Genomic DNA, 22,360 nt, shown 5'->3' with positions numbered 1-22,360 from the left:
TCATAGTCAAATCATTGCAGGAAACAACAAAGACAACGGAGCTGCCAAAGAGCTGCCAGCAAAAGGCGCCGCCAACACGTATACCCACGTGCATACACACTACATCAACCACATCCTCTATCAGTTCATCCTGCTCCTCCTCAACGCCCTCTTCGCCCTCGCCGCCAAAGCAGACGCAGAAACTGACACAACAGCAGCAGAAGCAACAGTCGAAGCAACAGCAACCTTCGCAGCAGCGCAAATCCAAAATTCCGCCACCTGTACCCGTGCGTCGTTCCTATGCCAGCTAAGAGACGCCCCAATCCCCCTCTAAACATAATCTCAAACAGAATTCTATAAATTGATAGCGACAGAGCGAATAGCCAAGTGCATTCGCCATAGATTTAAAGATTTAAAAGACTAAATTGTGATATATATTCAAACTAAAAACGAGAGAAGTAGCAGGAGAGGGCGTGCACGCACGAATCTAACATATTTATATTATATATACACACACCTATATATATATATATTTAAGATTTTTGGATAATGTTTACTACAGTCGATACAAGGCTCGACGTACTCTATACAGTTTAGTAGAGCAACGCTCGCAGTTACAAGTTCCCAAATTGCATTTCCAAACTGATCAAAAGAAGATGAGCTCTTCAATATATATAAATATATATATATATATATGTAAACTTTATAAGCTGTATAATCTGTATACAATATATATATATATATATATATATGATTTCTATTGGACTAGCCAAAGCTTTGCTCAGCATCTGAGCAAAGCGTCAACAAAAACTAATAAAACTATTAACTATCAGTAAACAGAACTATAAATATAATAAAACAAATAGAATATATATATAAAAATGTAGTCTTCCGCACAAAATCGAGTGTACTATATATATAAACATATAGATTTGTAGAACAGTTATAAAACAGTCGCTAAAATTTGGGTGAAAAACAAGAAAAACAAAAAAATAAAAATGCATATGCAGTATATATATATATATATACATACATACAGATACAGTAGATATATATATGGTATATATGGTTTCCAAGCGATTACAATAAACTGTATATATTTATATATATATATATATATATAGGCAACCAACTCTTCTTCTACTCTCTAGTTAGTCTCTCTAAGTAGCAACCGAACTTTGGTTCAGTCCTTGCAATCACATCCTAAGTACGAGTTATATATATATATATATATATATATATATATATATATAGTATATGGTATATAGTATGTACGACCTATAGCAAACGCACTACGCTCGACAGAAAACAAAATTGAGAAATTATAAATTTAAGCTCGTATAAAACATTATAAATGTATTTTCTTAGCGTAGCAAGTACAAAACAGTAAACAATAAACAAAAAAAGTTACGAAATATAAATTATTAAAACAATGCGAAAATGTTTTTCATTTGCATAAAAGCTAATAAAAAAAATATATATTATAAATAAATTAAAAATATGTTGAAGAAATAAGAGTTAAACATAAAAGAAATATTACAACAAAATATAAAAAATTTGAAACTAAAATTCTTGTAGAGATTTAAATATTAGTTCAATACGCACTTGTTTAAGATCAGCTCCAAGCGTTTTTGTAGCTGGAGAGCGTTTAGACGCAGCTCGGGTTGGCTCAGCCAACAGCTTTTATATAGCTCGCTATAAACACCTTCAAGACACCTGGACGCATCGGTTGTTGGTTCATCGAAATAGTGCGCGAGTCTCGGCTGCTTGCGCTGTTTGTGCCGCTTATGCACACGTCCATGGTTGGACTCAAAGTTTAGATTGCGACGCACCTTTTTGTACAGATCAGTAGAGAGTAGCACATCCAGTTGTGGCCTTATTCGACCTATATAGCTGTACATGAGCTCCACAGAGCCATCTGCCCACTCGGTTCCACAGTAACAGCCATTCGAGGGCAACTGTTCCTTGCCCATCTCAAGTGACTCTAGTAGTGCATAGTTATCGGGGCGCAAATCATGCTTAACCACCTGATAGGCAATGGAATCGTTGCAGTTGAGCGTATGGTAGGGCAAGCGACGTGCCTGCAACTGCCACATTGTAATGCCCAAGGAGTAAATATCCGAGGCGCTGGTCAAGGGCAAGGAACGCAACGCTTCCGGCGACATATAACGCAATGTGCCCTTTGCACTGCTATGTTCATCGTCCAATCGAAGCGAGCTACCAAAATCGCAAAGCTTGCAGATGTAGCGACGTTTAAACTGTTCCAGTTTGCCAAATCCGGTCTGCTTGGTGCCCAATGCAACCAACACATTTGGAGGCTTCACATCCAGATGCAACACTTGCTGACAATGACAATATCGCAAAGCAGCCAGAATATCGAGCGTTATGCTGCAAAAATATGATTTACACTAATCTATATATTTTTGATGATGTACCAACTCTTACTACACTCTGTGCAACAATGGCAACGCAAGCGTATCTAAAACACGCTGCAGGCATAGCCCACTGGGTCGCTCCATGATAAGCAAACCAAACTCGGGCGTCGATTCCATCTTAATCAAACGAACGATATTTTTGTGCTTCCAGTTCAAAACGTGCGCCTCATTTTGCAATGTGGATACGGCGCCGGTTTTAATAATTTTCAGGGCCACGGCATGCTCTGGCAATATATTATAATTAAAATAACAGCTAATCGAAAGTAATTTTGGCATATACCTCTATAAATAGCCTTAAAGACTGTGCCATAGGCTCCTCGGCCCAAAATTTGACACCTGTTGGACCTTTCTGTCACTGGTGGACCGTCTTTGAGCAGCTCTATGCGCTTTGGTGTGTTTAGCACCAGCGCACTTTCTCTCTTTAAAAAGGACCTGCAAATTAGATTTTTACCTATTTTTAATATTTATTTTCAATTAAATTGACTTACATTTTTATGTGCCGTTTAACGGTGCATTCAACAGCTGACAAGTGCCTAACAGTGCTGCCAGCTTACTTAAATAAATAAATTGAATGCTGCTGCGCTTTTGAACTTGAACAGAGCTTGCCTCAAATATTTTTTACTTTTTGGTATGTTAATAAGGAGCTCCTATTTTTATATAATCGCCATTAAAAATTAATCTTTAATGTTTGAGTTATTTATTTGGCAAGAATCTTATTTAAACGTGAAAAGCTAAACGGTGCATTGAATGGCGTTGCCAGTTCTTTGAAATAAATACTAAACAAAATATAAAAAATGCAGCGCATTTTAACTTGTTCGTTGTTATTAATCAATCTGATAATACACTCTTTTACTTAAAATAAAAGTTCACAATAGTGCTGTTGATCGGTGCATATGCTGGCGTTGCCAGCTTATTGAATTAAATACTAAACGAAACAAAAAATGCAGCGCCTTTTAACACACTAATTTACTTAAAGTAAACGTCACACAATAATTGTTCTGATTGCTTAATTTGATAATTTTCGCACACTGGCAGCATAAGCCTCATATATACTAATATGAAAATTGTAAATACAATAAATATATATAACATTCTATGGAGGCTTCATTTTGGGCTTAATACTATAAAAATAAATAAGCTTTCATAGTTTTATATGCTAAAGCATGAATATCCCGGTTAAGCACGCTCCTCATGTAATCTCTCTGTTTCGTTACGCAGATCCTGAAAAACAATTACGATTAAGTACATAAACTGATTGTGATTGGTGTCCAACCATACCTTAAAGGCGTCTTGTATTTTGTCTGTGATGAGTTTGCGAGCCACAGGCTCTGGGACTCGCGTATCCTTGAGAGTCTGCACGAATTCATTCAAATCGAGCGGCTCGCCAATGTTGACAGTGACCTTCTTGCGCCACTGCAGCTTGTAGGGCTCCACATTGGGCAGCACAGTATCCATGCCTTCGTGCCACAAGGGGAGTATAATGGGAATGCGGGGCGATTCATAAATAATCCGACCCACACCCCATTTGAGACGCATCTCCTCCTTGGTCATGTTCACCTTGCCCTCGGGAAACACGTGTACCCATTGCCCCAAAGCGCACTTCTCGATGCACAGATTGATCGCCTCCTGGTACACGCCAATGCCACGCACCACAGGTATGCATTTACCTGTAAAATACAGTTATACAGTTAAAGTATCATATATAGATATATAAATAACACGTTTTGTAGACTACTCACCGTACATAAAGAACATTGCATGAATCTTTTTGGTAAAGCATATGTCGTGTGCAGCCATGGACCATCGAATGCGAAATGTATTGCAGACATAGCGTATGGGAAGGATGCCCCAAATACCGGGATCATCAAAGCAGGAGTGATGATTGGAGACGGTTACCAAGGGTATGCCCTTTGGTCGCTTGACCACTGCTTTCACCAGACGCTCCTTGTTGTACACTCGAGTTTTATTCATTACAACTGTGAGAGAGGAGATAGTGAGGAGTACAGCAATTATAGTTAAGTCAAGCTTATAGCGTAACAATAAGAGGGGGATATAACCTTAAGGTTGTGAGTATAACCATGCGATGTTGGGATATAGCTAGATAATATAACTTAACTATGTTTAGGTCCACCTTAACTTAAGAAACTGTTGTGAACTGAAGAGTAGAATGGTTTAGATATGTTTAAGCCGAGCATGCCCCATTAGGAAACAGCTAATTGCGGTTAAAGAGAGCTACATAAGTTGATCATGCCCTATTAGACGAAAGCTATGTAATGCTTGCAAGAGCAAATTTGAATTAATATGCAAACAGGAAGCATCTTGGCCGTGATGGCCCAAAACTAAACGAAAACAAAATTAAGCAAATATAAATAGATAAAGAAATTTATATAGTATATATATAAGATATAGCGTGTAGAAAGAGAAACGACAAAAATATTGTAATGCACAAATGCAACTAAAAACAAAATTTGATTTGCTTTCCGTTGACTTCTGCGGGAAGAGATACTCTTACAGGAGCGACAAATGGACCGAAGACAAAAATCAAGTAAATATATATAATTCTATATCCATACACTGCTCGTCTATGCTCACAGACATATTCTTACTTACCTAGAACAAACTTGCTGATGAGGCCAACGATGGTGACCACTAGTTGGCTGGTGATGAACCAAAGTTTGGATGGACTGCGCAGCCGTGGAAATATCCAATCGATTGGATATGGTATCTCGACACCGGATGACGTATTTTCCATATTGGGGGACTCTCGATCGGACGACCGGCTCTCCTGTTGCTTGAGCTCCCTGTCTGCTGTATGTCTAATGCTGTCTGTCGATAAAGTTAGCTGCAATGTGTTTGTCTGGTGTGTAGAGTCCTTTTGCAGTGCCTTTGGCTGCGACTTCTGTTCTTCCTGCTGCTTCTGTTCCTCCTGCTGCTGCTGCGGCTCTTTGTGCGGCGGCTGCTGCTGCTGCAGTCTCGACAATGATCTATCATCGGGCAAAGGACGCGCCTCTGGGGCCTGCACAAACGGCTGAGAATTGATGGTAATGGAGTTTAACATGGCGATCAAGCTAAAAAACTAATTAACAGCCATGAGGCAGGTGTCTCAATCTCTAAAAATGTACTTTATGTAAGGTCAAAGACTACTTTTCTCTCAGCTCCATTTCGATTCAAGATACATACAAATATTAGATGTATTTTTGTTCAGAGACAATCGGAGTTACATATGACGGAATATAGCAAAGCTTTGTGCTACATAAGAGAAGAAGCTGCAGAACAAAAAGTTGGAGCGAGAGCGAGAGAGAGGACGAACAACAAAAACAAAGAAACTTAATTTACGCAGTTTATAGAAAACACAATACAGTAAAAGCTCGATTAACGAACTGTTCAGCTGAACTGGTCTGAACAGCTGCAACTGTTAATTTAGCTGTTTTTAAATATTGAACTCTCATGCCTTTTCACTTACACGAAAACGAAGAAATATTTATTCGAACAATTTACATTTTATAAAAGTAACAAAACTAAATTTAATTTTGAGGAAAAAAGTGTGTGTGTGATATTTATTTCATATTTCATTGACATTCACCTGGGCACTGTAAGACAAGGTTCACTGTGAGCAATTAAAGTCCAATCAAAACGTTTCATATGCTTAATTGAAGACGGCTTCAATTAATTTCAAATATGTCTAAATAAATGTATATATATATAAATAAATATATATAAATATATATATTCATTACTCAATTAAGATTTATAGTATTGCACTTGTTTCTGAGCATAAAAGAACATTTTGTTTTGGGCGGACACAACTACGCGCTGGCAGCTTTAAACCGTAACTGACAATTTGTCAAGTTCAAATGTGCACGATTAGATGCGTACAAGGGCGCCACAAACAAAGAGAGAAAGAGTGCGACGCACCTAGAGAGAGTGCTTGGGCAATAGTCAAGTGGCAGTGCAGCACATTATAATCAGTAAATAATTATCAGTTGTTGCGAAAGCACGTTTTTACACACATATTTGCACTTGGCATGCACCGAGAGACAAGAACAAAAAACTATTCAAATTGCGCGCTAATGCGTTGTAGCCCTGGGCAGATAGGCAATTGCGGTGTGGTGAATATAATTGTCCAATAAACATGCATAATAAATATAATTCAAATATATTTATATATATATGTAAATATATATATATATATATATATATATATATATATATATATATATAAATCTTTACACCTAAAAACCACCAATTAACAGACTCGAAACTAATTGATTACACTTACGTCTATTTAGGTCTTATTCACTTAAAAATATACACCGGAAATTGCTATTCAAATTGCGCGCCTTTGCATAGCAGCCCTGACCTGCAGGTCGTATTGTCAATTGCGCTGTGGTGAATATCAATACGCGTGCCATTTATATACATATAGGCACACAAATACAGAAAATCAATTAAGTTGGACTAAACTAATTGACTATATTTAAAAATTTTCATTATGTTTAAACTTAGCTCTTACCCGCACGGCCAGTATATACGCATGTCGGCCATAGATGATCGGCCGCAGGTACTTTTCCTGCCTATGAGATTGCCACAAACTACGCGTGGCAGTCAAATTCACGTGATCTGGCCGAATTCGCCTTAAACTTGCACAAATTGCCATCAGCATGATGAAAACACTTAATTTACTTTTGATGTGATTGTTGTTGTATATGAGAATATGTATATTTGTAGATTGGATACTTTCTTGTATATGGCACCCGCGTTTTTACATAAGCGTTATTATCTTAGCGAAACTACACACATACAGCCAATTTGCTTATTCGGGGAGGAGGTTGCACCGCAACTGGCAACGAGCAGGTTAAATTTTGGCTGGCCAAGGTTTGCGCATTCAGGCCCGTGCAATAAATTCTTGTGCCTATCGCGCACTTTCGCTGTAGGGCGCATGTCTGGGTGAATTGCTGTTGCCAAGAAAGCAATGCAGTGTATTATGTGGGAGGCCAAAAAGGAAAACGAAATAAATTGAAAATTTTCTATGTAAACAAAGCCGAAACAGCTGAGCGTGTTTGCCATTCAGAGGGAACAAATACAATAGGCAGTGTTGCCAGCTGTTGTAAAAAATACTCTTAAAATTATCGACTTGTAATCGAAGAAAATTTATTCATTTTACATAAAAAGTGAATTAAAATCAATTATTTGAATAAACAACTTTCATCATGTCACGTAGTGCACGCCCACTCACCTCAGCCCGTGTGCTTCACAAGATTAAAGAATTGACTACGCCGTCTTCCGATGGCAAGTGCGTGGTCAATCGGAATCCACGCAATCTTGAAAGATTACGTATAGCCTATAAGCCAACCGGTTATCATCTGGAAAAGCCGGGCCGTACCTATTGGCATACATTGGAGATTAACACAAGTGGTCGCTACGTTAGCGCCGATGTGAAGCATTTCGAAAATGGCACAATTCTGAGTGCCAGCACTTCAGAGTGGGCTATAAAGCAACAATTGTACAAAACAAATGATACACCTGCATTTGTAAATCTGGGCCGTGTGCTCGCCCAGCGCTGCCTGCAAGCTGGCATTACTGAGATAACTTGCAACGTGCCTGCAGTTCCCGGCAGTAAACTGGAAAAGCTGCTGCAAGCTGTGCAAGAAAACGGAGTCAGCTTCCAGGAACCCGCCAGACTTCCACTTACCCATCCCTGGGATGCCTACAGACACGAGAAACCCTGGGAGGTAACGGAGCACGCATTGACACAGACAACAACAAAGAAATAAAATGAAAAACAAAATTGTTTTGGGTGTTGTATCGTTTATAATAAACGTTGAGTTATGCTAATTACAATGAGTCAATGTCATTGTTTTATTAAGAACTAGCTGCAGTCAAACGGTCGTCTATTCGTACTTGCCCTTGATGTCCTTCCAGAGTTTCTGTAATTGGAACATTCAGTTTTCATAAGCACAATTTTATTACATAAGCAACAAAAAAACTTACGCCTTTGTTGACGGTGTCGAAGATCATGTTCGCGCTAACATCGATAGCGCGTTCAAAGAAGAAGGCCGATGCCATGATGGCCACAGCGTATGTGGACGTACGTTTGAACAATGTATTATATATAACCTTCATTTTGGTTAGATTTTTCGAAAATTCGTAATTTTCTGGCAAAATTTGCAGTTGCTTCCCACGCCAATAAACAGCTGTCACAAACTAGTGTGGAGTAGCGTAAAAAGTTTTACGTAACGCGTTAACGACACTGCAGCTTGACAAGCTTGCGTAGCGTGGCCGAATTGTTTTTTTTTTAGTTAGATGGCAACGCCAGTTAAATTATTTTCATCTGAGTCGAGTTTCGGCTATTTTTGAGATAAACTTTAAGTGTGATAGACGCCACAAAGTGAACAGCCTACCAAGCTGCATTAGCTACTCAGTTAAACAAATAATTTAATTTCTACTTAATTTACACACAATGGTCGATTTAACCGATGCCGGCTCACCGTTCCAACAGTCCATACCAAATCTTGCATTCTATGTGCCGGCCGTTGTTGTTTTTGGATTAGCAGGTGAGTTCGTTTACTAAATGCATCCTAAATTAGGGATGCATTTTGTTGCGTCATGCATGCAATAAAAACACCACATTCCACCACTACACCCGCCACACCATTATGAAAGCCGCACTACTGTTATGTGGGTCAAAAGCAAAACAAAAACAAATACAAAAGCCAACTTTCACCACTCTAAATCTAACTAGAATTGAACTACTTCACTCGCCGCTGCCCCGCCCCGTTCCATATTGTCTTTGCCTTTTTTATACACTGATACGCTGATTGGAAACGCCGTTATCTTTATGCTGATTGGAATATATTAAGTCTTAGTATCTACCAGAGCTCTAACGATTTTTTTTGTATACGTGTACTTAGTGCACTTATCATTATTTTTTTTTATTGTATATTTTTGAATACGTATACAAAACTTTTGCTGTTCAAAATTCAGAAATGATAAGTACGCAGAGATAAGAGCGGCCAACCACTACCCATTGATTGGCAGCTAACAAGAAAAAGTTGTTAATGGCGGAGCTCTAAACACGTGCTCAGATTCGTGTTAGAATTTTCATTTGTATCTTTTAACTGGCATTTGTTCTTATGTTATGCATGCCCATAGCTATATATATAATCTATAGCCCATAGACGTTTTCTATATATATAAATTGCAGCTGATAAGCCCATCTTATCTTATATTATATTATTTACTGACTTGAGTTCGAACAACCTGCTCAAAAAAATATGCTGACGCTTAAGCAAAAAGAACAAAAAAGCAATACAAAGCGCAGCAACAACTACCTGTCCGCACGTATATCTCATATAGAATGAAATATAAGCGCACCTGATTACGAATAAGTTTTTATTTTTTCCAATTTATGTATTAGATTTGCCTTTTGACGTTCAGTTCGTTACAGGCAACGCGGCAGCAAGTTAGTTGCGCATCTTTAAACGTATTTAAATAATATTTATACGAAAATAGTGAGTTATTTTTTAATGAGTGATGAAAAATCATTTTAATTTCATTTAAAAATATAATAAAAAAAAGTTTTGCTACTCAACTCGCAGCCGGTAGGATTCGAACCTACGCTCCCAGAGGGAATCTGATTTCGAGTCAGACGCCTTAACCACTCGGCCACGACTGCTGTTGTCGGATGGCGACCTAAGTGCCATAACAGAGCAAAAGAGCGCGCGCATTTAGTTGAGAGTGAAGTCATTCGCTTTGCTCTTTGCCACGTTGAATTTTTTTCTTATTTCTTCGACATAAATCAATGATTATTTTATTTAAATATTCATTAAATACTTAAATGAAAAAAAAAAATTGAAATTAAAGAAAAAGCTGTTGCATGTTATAAAATACTCCGTTTAGTTTGTAGCCAAATATTTTATTGTATTGCCTGCATTTTGATGCTGAAACTCAAGAAATTTTAACTTGCAGACGCCATAAATCGTTAAGCCAGCCACACTTAACTTAAACTTAACTTAAAAGCCAAAGTCAAAGTCAAAAGCAATACAAACCATAAAAAATGGCCGAAGATCCATTGAATCAGCGCGCATTTGCCGAAGATGTGGCCGCTGCCGCCGCGGCTGGCGGTGATCAGGGTTTCGCCTTGCCCCCAGGCGCTAGTCCTGGTGCGGCTGACTTCCAAATGCCCAGCGCTGATGAGATATGGAAAATGATTGAGTCCATGGACGGCATTACAGATGATGAACGCGCCGAGCTGCGCGAAAGCATTTTTAATCCAAAGCCACCATCGCCAGATGATTTTATGAAATATGGACATCCGGGCCACAGCTCGAGAGAGTATCTAATATTCTTTGTGATGATAGCGCTCATATTGATAGTCTTCGGTAAGCTGAGAACATTACCACAAATTCGTGAAAATTTCAAAGAAACGTAGGAAATTAGAGTCGGAAATGCTCGACTAAGGATTAATCTGAACTCTTTTCGTTTTGGCTGTTTCTTATATCCCGACACTCTCATATTCAAGCATAAACATTACAACACTCTATATACACACGCACATTCACACTTAAGCATTGTTCTTCCTCGTTCTATAGTCCCTCTTTTTGTGATAAACTTATTCTTGAATAACTTCGGCTTTAGATATATTTAAAATCTCTACTAATTGGCATAGTACCAGGCATAGGCATTAGAGTTACATATATACCAAATTTGATGCCTCTAGCTTTATAGCTGGTCGAAAGCAGTTTCATTGTCAAGTCTTATCGATGGCAAAGCAACTTTATGAGTTATCAATAGAGCAATCTAGATAGTATAAGACTATCTAGATTAGATATATATAGAATATATATTTCAATGTTCAGACCGACAAAGATAGCTAGATCGTCTCAGCTTCTTTTTCCCATAGAGAATAGAGTTGAGAAATAAATAATAGCACCACTATGATCAATGGCGAAACAATTAATAGCACCATTATGCCACTTTTTTGTATTGATGAAAATTTTGACTTCTTGAGCAATAACAGTAGTAATAACAGTTACATTGATAAAAAAAGTGGTAGTTTCTGTTTGTATATTCTTTTTAATATTATTGTAATATTTGTTTGCTTGCGTAAAGGGTTTTAGATGGGTCCTCTACTTCTCAAAACACATATAATTTGATAACTGAACAGGTGTCGGTGCTATTTTATTTTTAGCAACTGCAGCGATCTACTGCTCCTTAAATAAGTACAAATAATATACCCTATATAACCATTTGCAATGGGTATAGAATACAAATACAATATATATATATATATATATATATATTTGTGTGTATGTGATATCTGTGGATAGTGTGCGCTGTTAACATACTCAGAAATAAATGTTGTTTTTTTTTTGAGAATGTTGGCTTTTATAGCTGTTCGATTTCCGATAAGATAGGAGAAATCCACCACAAAAATTGTAAAAAAAAATCAGTAAAGAAAAACAACATAAAAAAGGTTTTTTGGTCAGAGTAGCATGGTTGGCCATGACGATAGTTCTCCATCTCTCTATCTATCTATAGTTTTATTTTAATTATTATTATAATATAATTTCGTATCAAAATTTGTTGTAAACTTGTGCAATGGGTTCGAATGATGAAACCATAATTGAGCATCTGAAACGTTCTGTGGAATCGCTGGTTGAGAAAACCGGGCCGCATAGTCGCTTCGCCGAGGATCTAATACAGAAAATTGGCAAACTGCAAAGCAAAATGGATTCCTTAACCGATGTCGATCGACATCAGTTTGTCAGTGAGATGAAGGGCTCCATCCAGGAGGCGATAGCCAGAATAGAAAAGCGGTTGCTACAGCATACGCATATCTCCCAAGCCTATACCACCTCGATTGTGGTGGCTGTCATATTTCTAATCGTCTCGGTTATCGGTTAATATTACGCCCTTATAATAGCCTTACTACAGATAACTAAAACTGTTCCGTTTACGTCTCTTACAGCTCTCTTCGGCTTCAAGCTCTATAAATCGCTGACTGAGAAGGAGCTCAAGAAACAGGAGAAGCTCAAGAGCAAACAGCAGAAGAAAATCAAGAAATCGAACTAAGCGACCGCTCTCTATATATCATCTCCTTGTCTTTATATATAAATATAGTGAAAACAATTATATAGCTACATACCGCAATAATTGTTCATTTTGAAATTTATATTAAATTGCAAAAGTTTTGTTTTAAATGGTAAAAAAACCTCAAATAAAAGTTGCCTGTAAATGAAAATCAATTTATATACAATATATGTAGCCATTATGCGTATTAAACTATATAACATTTAAAGTTAAAAGTTAAAGAAATGAGTTTGTTTTGCGTGCTTACTTGACATTAAATAAAAACATTCATTGCGCATTGAAGCCATTTCGTGACAATAGCAAAACTTGTTGCTAAAATACCCCAATAATTAGCCATATATATGTGTTATATATGTTCTTATAAACAAGACCGTTGCCATGACAAGAAAATAAAACGTTTCATCGTAGGCTTTGCTGTCAGCTTTCGACACATTTCAGAGTAACAAGAAAATTTCTGGCTTTAAACTTTATTCCAGTGATCGCCAAGACTAAACACAACTATTGATAAATACAAAATGTCCTATTCAAGTCGTGGGTATTGTTGTCATGTTTATTTGTTCTGTAACTAATTGTGGTTGACTCTTTAGGTGGTTTCGATTTTTATTTGCCCACGGGCGGCTGGTGCAATCCAAAAGACGATTTATACTTTCGTCGCAGCGTTGAGTGGGTGCCCATACGCAGCGCGGGTGTCGGGCGCTCCTTTGCCAAAACTAACGGTGCCATTTATCCTCGCGTTATTGGGATGCTGCCCCATTATGGCGGCCATGTGCCGGGCGAAATTTTTAAAGTGGGCCACACGTTTGGCCGATCCACTATCGACGCTAAACGCTGGCTAGCCCTGCACCACGATTAAATATTGCTTGCATTGCACCAATAAATACAGAAATGAAAACACAAAATTTGCGCTTAATCAAGCACGTTCAAAATTGCATGAAAGTATACAAATTGTTAATCTATGTTAAAATATAAATGCGAATCATTGCAATTTAAATTTGCCTCTAATTTTGTCAGTGTTACCAGAGTGGCTAAACTGGCATTATGCTTACATCTGTGATATTTTCACGACGCGATGTGCAAATTTAATGTACATGTAATGGCTTAAGCAGTAATTTCTGCGTTTAGTACGTTAAATTGCCTGATTGATTAGATAAACTTTAATACAAATGTTCTTTATTCAATTGGGGAATTAAAGAGCTGTGGGTTAGCATTTAAAATTGCCGCTCCGCAGCCAGCAACCAGAGCTGCCACATCGTAAGTGGGTGCAACGGTCACACTGGGGCTATGTTTTGGTTTGTGCGATTTCACCATTACACAGCTTTTTATTAAGACAAACATGAGTTTCGCTAAGAATCTGGTATATTCGCGACTTAAATTGTTAAATAAATACAGTCGGAGTGTAAATACAAGTGCAATTAGACTACAAAATGTGCAACAGGTGACGACGGGCAAACGAATATGCATTGTGGGCGCTGGTCCAGCCGGTTTCTATGCAGCTCAATATTTACTCAAACAGCTGAGCGACTGCACCGTGGACATTGTTGAGAAGCTGCCGGTGCCTTTTGGATTGGTGCGGTAAGCTGGGAGAGTTAAGTTAATTACTTGTGCTATTGCCATTTCTGGCATTATCATCCACCCCAAAAATTGGGCCAACCACGGAGCGAAAAATGCCATTGAAGTAGGCTGCAAAAGAAATGTGAGAGAGAGAGAGACGATCCAATTGTAGCTACTTACAGCCCACCTGGTCGAAGCTCCATATTGGGCCAGGTGCACTCTCCACAAGCAGTAGCTGGCAAACTAACATCAGTAGGCCAAACACAATCAAAGCACGAGTCGTCCACATCTTGGGGAATCGAGTGCCAAATGTCTTTTGTTCGGCCAACTACTTGTGGCATTTATATTTAATGGCTTTTGCGTGTGGATAACAGCTTGACACTTATCGACTAATGACAATTGCCATTATGCAAATCAACATTCCAGATTTGGTGTTGCGCCCGATCATCCGGAGGTCAAGAATGTCATCAATACGTTTACAAAAACTGCAGAAAATCCGCGCTTACGTTTCTTTGGCAATGTTAGCCTTGGCCAGGATATCAGCTTGCAGGAGTTGAGGCAACGCTATCACGCTGTGCTGCTCACCTATGGCGCGGATCAGGATCGAGAGTTGCAGCTACAAAATGAGCAGGAACAACATGTCATATCCGCGCGCAAATTTGTGGCTTGGTATAATGGTTTACCTGGAGCGGAGCAACTGCAGCCGGATCTGAGCGGACGTGATGTAACGATTGTGGGACAGGGCAATGTGGCTGTCGATGTGGCGCGCGTGCTGCTGAGTCCAATAGATAAACTGAAGGTAAACATATATAGAATATACTATAACTTTTTCAACTAATCTATTGTTCCTAAAGATTACAGATACCACGGAGTATGCTCTGGAGGCTTTGGCGCGCAGTCAGGTGCAGCGTGTGCATCTGGTGGGACGTCGTGGACCACTGCAAGCTGCCTTTACCATCAAAGAGCTGCGCGAAATGCTCAAATTGCCTAATGTAACAACTAATTGGCGCTCATCTGATTTTACGGGTAAACGCTGTAACGATTAGATATGTAAAATCCAGTTAAATTGTCCTATCTGCTTTATAGGCATAGCAGAGCAGCTGGAGCAGCTGCAGAGACCAAGGAGACGTCTAACCGAGCTAATGCTCAAAAGTCTGAGCGAGCAAAGCACTCGCAGCTCAACAGCTGCAGCGGGCAGACAATTTCTGCCCGTCTTTCTGCGTGCCCCAAAAGCCATCTCTGCCAAGGAAATGGAATTTGCTGTCACGCAGCTCCGTGAGGGTGTAGCGGTGGCTACGGACGCCACGGAATGCCTGCCAGCTGATCTTATATTGCGCAGCATTGGCTATAAATCCAGCTGCGCGGATGCAGGCATCAATTTCGATCCACAACGTGGACATGTGCGCCATGAGCAAGGACGTGTGCTAAAGGATGGTGAAGAGAAAAGCGTGGAACCAGGGCTCTATGTGGCTGGATGGCTGGCCAGTGGACCTACGGGCGTCATCTTGACCACTATGAATGGCGCCTTTGCTGTAGCCAAAACCATCTGCGATGACATAACAGCAAAAGCTTTCGACACAGCTTCAACCAAACCTGGATTTGAGGTGGGCAGCCAGAGAATTGTCAGTTGGGATGGTTGGCTAAGAATTGATCAACAAGAATGCGAAGCTGGCAAATCCAAGGGCAAGCCTCGAGAGAAAATTGTGGATATTGAGCATATGCTGACCATTGCAGGAGTCTGATCAACCTTGATGGAGCTGTTAGCCTTATTCGAGTCTGTCAGCACATTGCAATCTTCCAACTGATAAATGCCAACTGTCAATGTATTCAAATCCAGAAACATCACAAAAGCTGTTTTAGTTGTCATGACTTAGATTTATGTAAATTTGTATATTATGTTTATAAAAATTTTTACTTTTTATGTTATAGCTCAACTGTTCTAAGTAAAATAATTACATTTCCAAATTTGTAGTAAAAACAGTTTTAGATAAGAAAAATGGACAACACTATGACTCCAGAGCCTCACTTGGTGCCAGGGTGAGAGTGTAACTATCACCACTAACCGAACACATGCATACAATTTTCTTTACTAACCACACACATGCATACAAAGTTGAGACATCTAATGCAAACTCTTACAACAAAAAGTCTGTGCGTCTGTGCAGCTTGCTCCACAATTTCGTATTTGTTCGGATTGCCTGTTCACTCGCTTCAGACCCATAGGCTTTGGTGTGCGATCAAGGGAGATGGCCGCTCTCTGTTTACCGTTTCTAGTAATCAACTTTTTTCTATTTTCTCGCAATTATTTACGTACGCATGTAAGTGTTAGAAGTTTAAACTCTCAATAGCGCTCTGTTATGTATATTCTTCCCTTGTAGATGAAATGTTTATTAAAATAGTCAAATGGTTTAACGCGTTCTTAAAAAATGTTTACTTATTACATGTTAGGAAATGGAGCAAAACGTTGATGTGCTCAAATTAAATTACTTTTCAATATATACAGTTACACTTTCATGCACATTAATGTGCTTGTGTGCATGTATCTAGCTGCGTATTGAAATTATTCCTCACCCTCTCTTTACAGTTATACCGGGCACTGTCCTGAGAATCGTGATCGAGTGGGCAAGACATACGGCAGACAGACGCATACGCTGCTTATCGATCCTTGCAGTAATCATGCACCTGAACTAATACTTGCGCCCATCAATGCCAAGCCTGATATCAAAGATTATCCTACACCAAATGAACTGAAAATCCTGCACGATCGCAGTGAGTTTGTAGACTCAGTATATCAACATCCCATTATCCCGGGCTATGCGGGCTTTGTGCCCAACATGTTCAAGCAGACGGGTAAACGTTATGTAGCCGCCGCCACAGCGGGTGTTGCTCAGCACGAGACGCTAATGCAGCTCTATCGTTGCGAGCAGCGTACTATACGTCATCGAGATTTACTAGAGAGTGGAAGAGGATTGTTCGAGCACAAATTGAATGAGCGATTAGTGAGTAACTTTCTCTGTTCAAATATTTTGCTGTTAGCTATAGCATCTGTTCCCCTTGCAGCTACCTCGTTCGCAGTATCGCGCGCCATTGATACCCGTTACGCACGTCTGCAGGGGCATCAAAGACGAGAAGTGCCCGCCGACAACGGAGAAGCTGCGCTATAGCAAATTCACTTCACCCCACTTTTTGGATGATGATGATCAGGACAAGTTCATCATCAATGGCTATGCTGCTCATATACCGATGGCTATGACGCGCTTCGGGGAGCCAAGCAAGGTGCTCACCCATAATGCCCTCTGCAGCTTCTCGGACTATATGTATAAAAAGAAGCGCGATAAGTGGTGTTGTGGACAAGATTTGACAACTCCAGCTATTAAGTGTCCGCCAGTTGGACACTTCATCGTTTACCATAATAATCAGGGCATGCATCCCACTTATTCCGGTCATGTGCCCGGTCAGAATTACAAATTTGGACGTTCGTTTGAAAAAACATCATATCATGCGAAACGCTGGTTGGAAGTTCATAAGGATCTCACTGTTCTTCCAGAGATTGCCAAATTGGATCTCGAATATTAAACAAGTCAACAATGTTAGAGAATCCTTTTTAAGCTTGGCTCCGTTTAGTTTCCAGAATACAATAAAGTTTGCATTGAAATTAATTTGGCTATTAAGTTTTAGATTAATTGCGCCTGTTGTGGGTTTTTAGTATTTTAGACATTATCTAGTTTGGTCTCACTGGCTTGAGTAAAATCATCTATCGATGTCGTGTATCGATACGACAACAACATCGCTGCTCTCGTTTCTACGTCGTTGCAGTTGATTAAAATAAGTTTTTATTGAATCGGCAAGTTAAATATGCTTAAATCGTTGTCAATGCCATGATCAATAAGTGTTCAGTGCCTCTAGTGCTTGGCAAAAATGTAAATGCTTAAGTTTTAATAGCAGAACGTAAAAAATTCCATGAACGCCAACCAAAAAAATCTTTTCCGAATTGAACAAATTCAAACTAACACATAGTGCCGCACTGTTCACACCGGAGCGTTGATATAGTACCGCAGCGAGTGCAAGTGAACCAAACAGTGGTATACGAAGATAACATACATTTGTGTACCTACCTCTCTTCAAGTGGTGAGTTGAATGCCGATTATTGCACCCTGCAATTGTAGCGCGCGGCATGTAAGTGCAGCGCTTGCTTGGTAGTGGAAAATCAACATGTTTTTTGGGATTTATGCCCATGGAAGCTAATTTCCATAAATTTTCTTTATCAGCATGAGATAAGATTGTGCCACACGATTTATTGAAAAGCAAGCAAAGTGCTTAAGCAGTGTGGAGAATAAGCATGCAGGTAACAGTTGTGTCGGTGCGATCCTACCACAACTTGTTTATTAAAAGCGAACAAACGAATAAAAATAAAAACAAAAAAATACATATGTAATTTGTTGTTGAAGGTGAGATTCAACGAATGCATGTTGAGTTGGGAGAGCTCTCAAGAATAAGAACGTATAGAGAATCGGGAAAAACCGCCAAAATGGGTTGAGTTTGTTTTGCATCGATTTTCCGGCCGCTATAAAATGGATGCACAAATTTACCCATCACAAATTTTAATTTTCAGAAAATCCGTACGGAAATGAGTGAAATAACGGATAACGCCAAGGAGACGACGACCACAAATGATGTCGAAAAGAATGACGAGCAGGAAGGAAATGCGGCTAACATTAAAGAATCCAAAGATAGCGATGCAGACGTAACAACAAAGGACACGGATACGGACGCAGATAGTGTGCAGGCACAAAGCGAGCAATGTTTAAGCGTAAAGCCCATTAATTCCTCAGTAACCACAGTGGATATAAATACGTTAACGCCGTCAACACCATCACAGACGCCGCCTCAGCTGCTGGCGGCTGAAACAAGTGCAACAACAACTACAGCAACGGCAGCTTCCAGTGGTGGCACCTCTGCAACAGCCATACCCGAGAATATATTATCGCCGCCGAAGTCGGAAACACAAACGGATGAAACAAATACGGCCACATCGACCTCTTGCTCTCCAGCCTCTGAGGGTCAGAGATCACCAATAGCAGAACCAGATTTACAGCCACAAGACGATAAGCCAGCACCAAAAGAGGAGGAACTGGATAAAGCAACCACAGTTAATGGCACCATACCAAAGTCGGGCAAACCGCTGGTAACGGCGCTCAATAAGAAACTAAACAAGTCCGCCACTACATCGCCTCGAGCATCACGTGCGCGTAAACTGAAAGCTTTGCCCATGTACGAAAGCGAAATCAGTGACCACAAAGTTGGCATCAAGTTGTGCATTAAGAAATCGGAAGCAGCTGCAGGCGGGGCAGAGATGCCAGCCACAGGTGCAATTGCAACGCCAGTAGCTCCTTCGCCAAGATCCGCATCGTCAGCAGCGAAACCTGCACGTAAACGAGTACGCAAACCGAAGCAGCAGGATAGTGACGAGAGCGAATACGAGCCGCGCAAAAAAAAAGGCGGCAGCGGCGGGAGTAGTAATAATAGCGAGCGTCAAAAGCGAATATCAAATGCTGCAGCAGCAGAAGCAGATGCCGAGCCAATTGAGCAGAGTGCTTGGGGCCACGGCTTGCCCGAGGAAGTGCTCTTTCATGTAAGGCAATAGGAAAGGTGCACATTATACAATTAATTGCAATATTTATCTTATATTCTTGCAGATCTTTGAACATGTTGTCGATAAGGAGGGTTGCTTGCCCACGCTTTTTCGTCTTGGACGTGTTTGCTCGCTGTGGAGACAAGTATCGCTTAGGCCCACGCTATGGCGCACAATGGATTTGACCACCTGGATCAAAGAGAAATATCGCACGGAACTCAAATTAAAATGGTTTGTGGATAATCGTTGCAGTGCGTGCACTGAACTAAATGTTTGTAAGTAGTTCTGTGAGTTTTACCGATAATAAACCATTATTAATTGTTTATGTGAATTACAGCCAATTGGAAAATATCGGACATTAATTGTTTTCTGGTCAAGTTGTCTAGTGGGTGTCCCAATTTAACGGGCATTACGTTATCTGGCTGGAAGGGTTTCACATCGGATCATTTAACATATCTGGTCGATAATATGCAAAAGCTGCAGCGCTTAGACTTGAGCTCTATCAATGTAGGAAAACAATTTAATACGTTTTATACAGGTGCTTTAATGCCTCCATTTTTTGCAGGTCGAGATGAATGCTAGCAAGAGCGCCGTGGGTGTCAACTCGCTGTGCAATGCGTTGCAGACCATGGGTAGTCGCTTGACCCACCTTTACTTGGCACATAATCGTCTGGCGGGCATACCCAATATTGTCAGCGTTCTAGCGGTGCGAAAGAAAATTTAGCTTTATTAATATTATATTATTTATTAATTTTGTATATGAGTTACCTAAGTGGATGAATCATTTAGATTCCTCAATGAGCAAAGAGTCCTGTCTTAGCCAGTTGAAAACTTATGATAACATAAATATTTATTAATTTCATTGCAGACGTATTGTCCAAACTTGACGCTCTTAGATCTCTCGAATGTGACCACACAGGCTACATCGCATGGCGTGCTGTACATAGAGAAGCTGCAGCATGGTTGTCAAAAGCTAAAGGTTCTGCGTGTTACCAATTCACACATTACGCCTAGTACAGCTGGCATGCAGGAGATTGTATGTATTTAATGTTTTTTTCTACTCTGCATCTTCTAAACAACTTGGTTTTCATCGCAGATGGATTCACCAGGCTTTCCCAATCTCGAAGAGCTTTCAGTGGCCGCTTTGACTGATGAATCCCGTATCATAAGTGATGATCATTTGCAGCGCATCTTGAAGAGCAGCTCCAAATTGAAGCTTCTGGATGTACGCAATTGCACACGACTAACTCACGAGAGTTTAATACGTTTGCCAGCCTGGGATATAAAGCATTTATTTCTGTCAGGCTGCTCGGTTACACGTGATATGGGGTGGGTAATTAAAATAAAAATGTATAATAAATATTAATCACATATATAATGTCTAGGTCGGGTCTGGAACTCATTGCGTCGAAGTGGGCGCACAGTCTCATTGAACTGGATTTGGCCTGGGCAAATGTACAGCAGCCCATAGATAATGCCTTGCGTGCACTGGCTGAAAAAGGCAAAGAATCGCCATTGGCGTAAGTTTCAAAATACTATTTATTATTGTGTATTAGATATTTTTAATTAAAATTCTATACTTTCTATGTGTAGCCACTTAAATCTGTGCGGCTCATCCGTATCCGAGGACGCGGTTAAGGAAATACTCACGAATTGTGTGCACATGAGCTCAATTAATTTAGCATCATGTCGCGGCTTGCCACGCGGCGTTAAGCGCCTTATGCAGGGACCACAGGAGCTGCACGAACTGCGCGAGGTACTCGGCGTGCAACTAAAAGTGCAGTAGAGACTATCACTAGAATGCATAACAATTGCCTCTTTCACCAACAAATTGAAATTGTTTTGCATTCTGTAATTACAATTAGGAAATAGAGACAGAGAGAGAGAGAGCAAAGAAAAGCGTTTAGTGTTGTGTGGTTTCTGTTCTCCACTATAATGCAATAGTCGAAAATCGCTTCGCATCTTCCAATTTCATGCTTCAAATTTGATTTCTAGGTCCGCGCACTCTTGTGTTTTGTAAATGCAATATATATGTATTCATAATTTAATTGATAATGAGAAAATTGAAAACTAATATGTATACATATATATATATATATATATATGTATATATATAGTGATGTTTAGATGATTTTTTTTACATATATGTATATATATATATATATATATATATATATATATATTAATATATATGTATATATATTCATTAGAGATCTTAGATAAGACACTAAAGAATGACCACTGTATGTTTGTAAAGTATGTATGCATATTTAAAATTAAGTTTACAACTAATTTGTATGTTTTTTGCAATACAAAACAATTGAAGAAAAAATTATACAAAAAATCGAAAAAAAAAAATGATTAACAATAAATAGTAGTCGTCAATTTGAATGTCATTAAGGCAAATTTGTAGAACGTTTTAACCCCCAGATCAACTTTGTAAATAAGTATATTGGCGTTTAAGTAAACTTTCTTTATTGAAATCAGACGATTTCATACACACACCAACACACACATACATATATTGAAAACAATTCAATTGTTAAGCATTATTAGCGGTTAAGAGAAGGCAATTAAAGGTACATTTAATTTTAAAATAAAAACAAATTTTAATATTCTGCGGACCAGTCTTATCAATCAAAAGATTTTAAAATTCAAAAATCTTTTTTAA

The 22,360-nt window shown here is 39.3% G+C and overlaps 11 protein-coding genes and 1 non-coding gene across 20 annotated transcripts in view; 7 read left to right on the top strand and 5 right to left on the bottom strand.

Annotated features, from left to right (window-relative positions):
• LOC111605209 (myb-like protein V) overlaps positions 1–630 on the top strand; it is a 44,892-nt gene extending 44,262 nt beyond the window's left edge. For all 5 annotated transcript variants that reach the window (XM_023323630.2, XM_023323627.2, XM_023323628.2 and 2 more), the window contains one exon: positions 21–630. In XM_023323630.2, coding sequence (XP_023179398.1) covers positions 21–290 — 270 coding nt within the window. In that variant the 3' untranslated portion in view covers positions 291–630. The remainder of the gene's footprint in view (positions 1–20) is intronic.
• Positions 1–3,134, bottom strand: part of LOC111605210 (serine/threonine-protein kinase mos) — a 38,499-nt gene extending 35,365 nt beyond the window's left edge. For both annotated transcript variants that reach the window (XM_030225239.1, XM_023323632.2), the window contains exons 1-4: positions 2,903–3,134; positions 2,695–2,846; positions 2,425–2,638; positions 1,585–2,367 (exon numbers count right to left, since the gene is read on the bottom strand). In XM_030225239.1, coding sequence (XP_030081099.1) covers positions 1,585–2,367; positions 2,425–2,638; positions 2,695–2,846; positions 2,903–2,904 — 1,151 coding nt within the window. In that variant the 5' untranslated portion in view covers positions 2,905–3,134. The remainder of the gene's footprint in view (positions 1–1,584; positions 2,368–2,424; positions 2,639–2,694; positions 2,847–2,902) is intronic.
• Positions 3,135–3,294: 160 nt separating this feature from the next.
• LOC111605264 (tafazzin homolog) lies at positions 3,295–7,477 on the bottom strand. The gene is made up of 5 exons (XM_023323702.2): positions 6,928–7,477; positions 5,025–5,442; positions 4,154–4,390; positions 3,693–4,081; positions 3,295–3,635 (listed from the first exon to the last, which is right to left on the bottom strand). The coding sequence occupies exons 1-5, from the start codon at positions 7,075–7,077 to the stop codon at positions 3,591–3,593; spliced, it is 1,239 nt and encodes a 412-aa protein (XP_023179470.2). The 5' UTR covers positions 7,078–7,477; the 3' UTR covers positions 3,295–3,590.
• A 58-nt stretch (positions 7,478–7,535) lies between these two features.
• Positions 7,536–8,263, top strand: LOC111605266 (39S ribosomal protein L18, mitochondrial). The gene has a single exon (XM_023323704.2). It carries the CDS (start codon positions 7,625–7,627, stop codon positions 8,186–8,188), a length of 564 nt encoding a protein of 187 aa, XP_023179472.1. The 5' UTR covers positions 7,536–7,624; the 3' UTR covers positions 8,189–8,263.
• Positions 8,203–8,633, bottom strand: LOC111605270 (cytochrome b-c1 complex subunit 9). The gene is made up of 2 exons (XM_023323713.2): positions 8,406–8,633; positions 8,203–8,341 (listed from the first exon to the last, which is right to left on the bottom strand). The coding sequence occupies exons 1-2, from the start codon at positions 8,535–8,537 to the stop codon at positions 8,306–8,308; spliced, it is 168 nt and encodes a 55-aa protein (XP_023179481.1). The 5' UTR covers positions 8,538–8,633; the 3' UTR covers positions 8,203–8,305.
• A 68-nt stretch (positions 8,634–8,701) lies between these two features.
• LOC111605267 lies at positions 8,702–12,660 on the top strand. Of its 4 annotated transcripts, none has more exons than XM_023323708.2 (3): positions 8,902–8,968; positions 10,383–10,795; positions 12,385–12,660. In XM_023323708.2, the coding sequence occupies exons 2-3, from the start codon at positions 10,471–10,473 to the stop codon at positions 12,486–12,488; spliced, it is 429 nt and encodes a 142-aa protein (XP_023179476.1). In that variant the 5' UTR covers positions 8,902–8,968; positions 10,383–10,470; the 3' UTR covers positions 12,489–12,660. The 4 variants fall into 4 exon arrangements, with proteins under 4 accessions (XP_023179478.1, XP_023179476.1, XP_023179475.1 ...); XM_023323707.2 differs by lacking the exon at positions 8,902–8,968 and adding an exon at positions 9,833–9,925; XM_023323710.2 differs by lacking the exon at positions 10,383–10,795 and having other exon boundaries at positions 8,702–8,968; positions 12,385–12,656.
• Trnas-cga lies at positions 10,008–10,089 on the bottom strand. Its single transcript has one exon. It is a non-coding gene; the product is annotated as a tRNA-Ser (tRNA).
• Positions 12,661–12,936: 276 nt separating the features above from the next.
• On the top strand, positions 12,937–13,430 carry LOC111605268. Its single transcript, XM_023323711.2, has 2 exons — positions 12,937–13,037; positions 13,094–13,430. Exons 1-2 carry the CDS (start codon positions 13,022–13,024, stop codon positions 13,357–13,359), a joined length of 282 nt encoding a protein of 93 aa, XP_023179479.1. The 5' UTR covers positions 12,937–13,021; the 3' UTR covers positions 13,360–13,430.
• Positions 13,431–13,704: 274 nt separating this feature from the next.
• On the top strand, positions 13,705–15,832 carry LOC111605262 (NADPH:adrenodoxin oxidoreductase, mitochondrial). The gene is made up of 4 exons (XM_023323701.2): positions 13,705–14,078; positions 14,484–14,856; positions 14,912–15,083; positions 15,144–15,832. Exons 1-4 carry the CDS (start codon positions 13,840–13,842, stop codon positions 15,797–15,799), a joined length of 1,440 nt encoding a protein of 479 aa, XP_023179469.2. The 5' UTR covers positions 13,705–13,839; the 3' UTR covers positions 15,800–15,832.
• LOC111605269 lies at positions 14,007–14,379 on the bottom strand. The gene is made up of 2 exons (XM_023323712.2): positions 14,238–14,379; positions 14,007–14,186 (listed from the first exon to the last, which is right to left on the bottom strand). The coding sequence occupies exons 1-2, from the start codon at positions 14,344–14,346 to the stop codon at positions 14,098–14,100; spliced, it is 198 nt and encodes a 65-aa protein (XP_023179480.1). The 5' UTR covers positions 14,347–14,379; the 3' UTR covers positions 14,007–14,097.
• Positions 15,833–16,015: 183 nt separating the features above from the next.
• LOC111605265 (UPF0605 protein GA14893) lies at positions 16,016–17,716 on the top strand. The gene is made up of 3 exons (XM_023323703.1): positions 16,016–16,094; positions 16,642–17,056; positions 17,118–17,716. Exons 1-3 carry the CDS (start codon positions 16,054–16,056, stop codon positions 17,631–17,633), a joined length of 972 nt encoding a protein of 323 aa, XP_023179471.1. The 5' UTR covers positions 16,016–16,053; the 3' UTR covers positions 17,634–17,716.
• An 85-nt stretch (positions 17,717–17,801) lies between these two features.
• Positions 17,802–21,737, top strand: LOC111605261 (F-box/LRR-repeat protein 6). The gene is made up of 9 exons (XM_023323699.2): positions 17,802–18,185; positions 18,670–19,689; positions 19,754–19,964; positions 20,027–20,196; positions 20,255–20,395; positions 20,558–20,725; positions 20,786–21,018; positions 21,075–21,209; positions 21,283–21,737. Exons 2-9 carry the CDS (start codon positions 18,685–18,687, stop codon positions 21,473–21,475), a joined length of 2,256 nt encoding a protein of 751 aa, XP_023179467.2. The 5' UTR covers positions 17,802–18,185; positions 18,670–18,684; the 3' UTR covers positions 21,476–21,737.
• The last annotated feature ends 623 nt before the right edge of the window (positions 21,738–22,360 follow it).

Source organism: Drosophila hydei, unplaced genomic scaffold (genome assembly GCF_003285905.1).
Source record: "Drosophila hydei strain 15085-1641.00,03,60 unplaced genomic scaffold, DhydRS2 tig00008125-arrow-arrow-pilon, whole genome shotgun sequence".
Lineage (NCBI taxonomy): Eukaryota > Metazoa > Arthropoda > Insecta > Diptera > Drosophilidae > Drosophila > Drosophila hydei.
The sequence above is the reverse complement of the archived record's forward strand: the minus strand, read 5'-3'. Positions and strand labels throughout refer to the sequence as shown.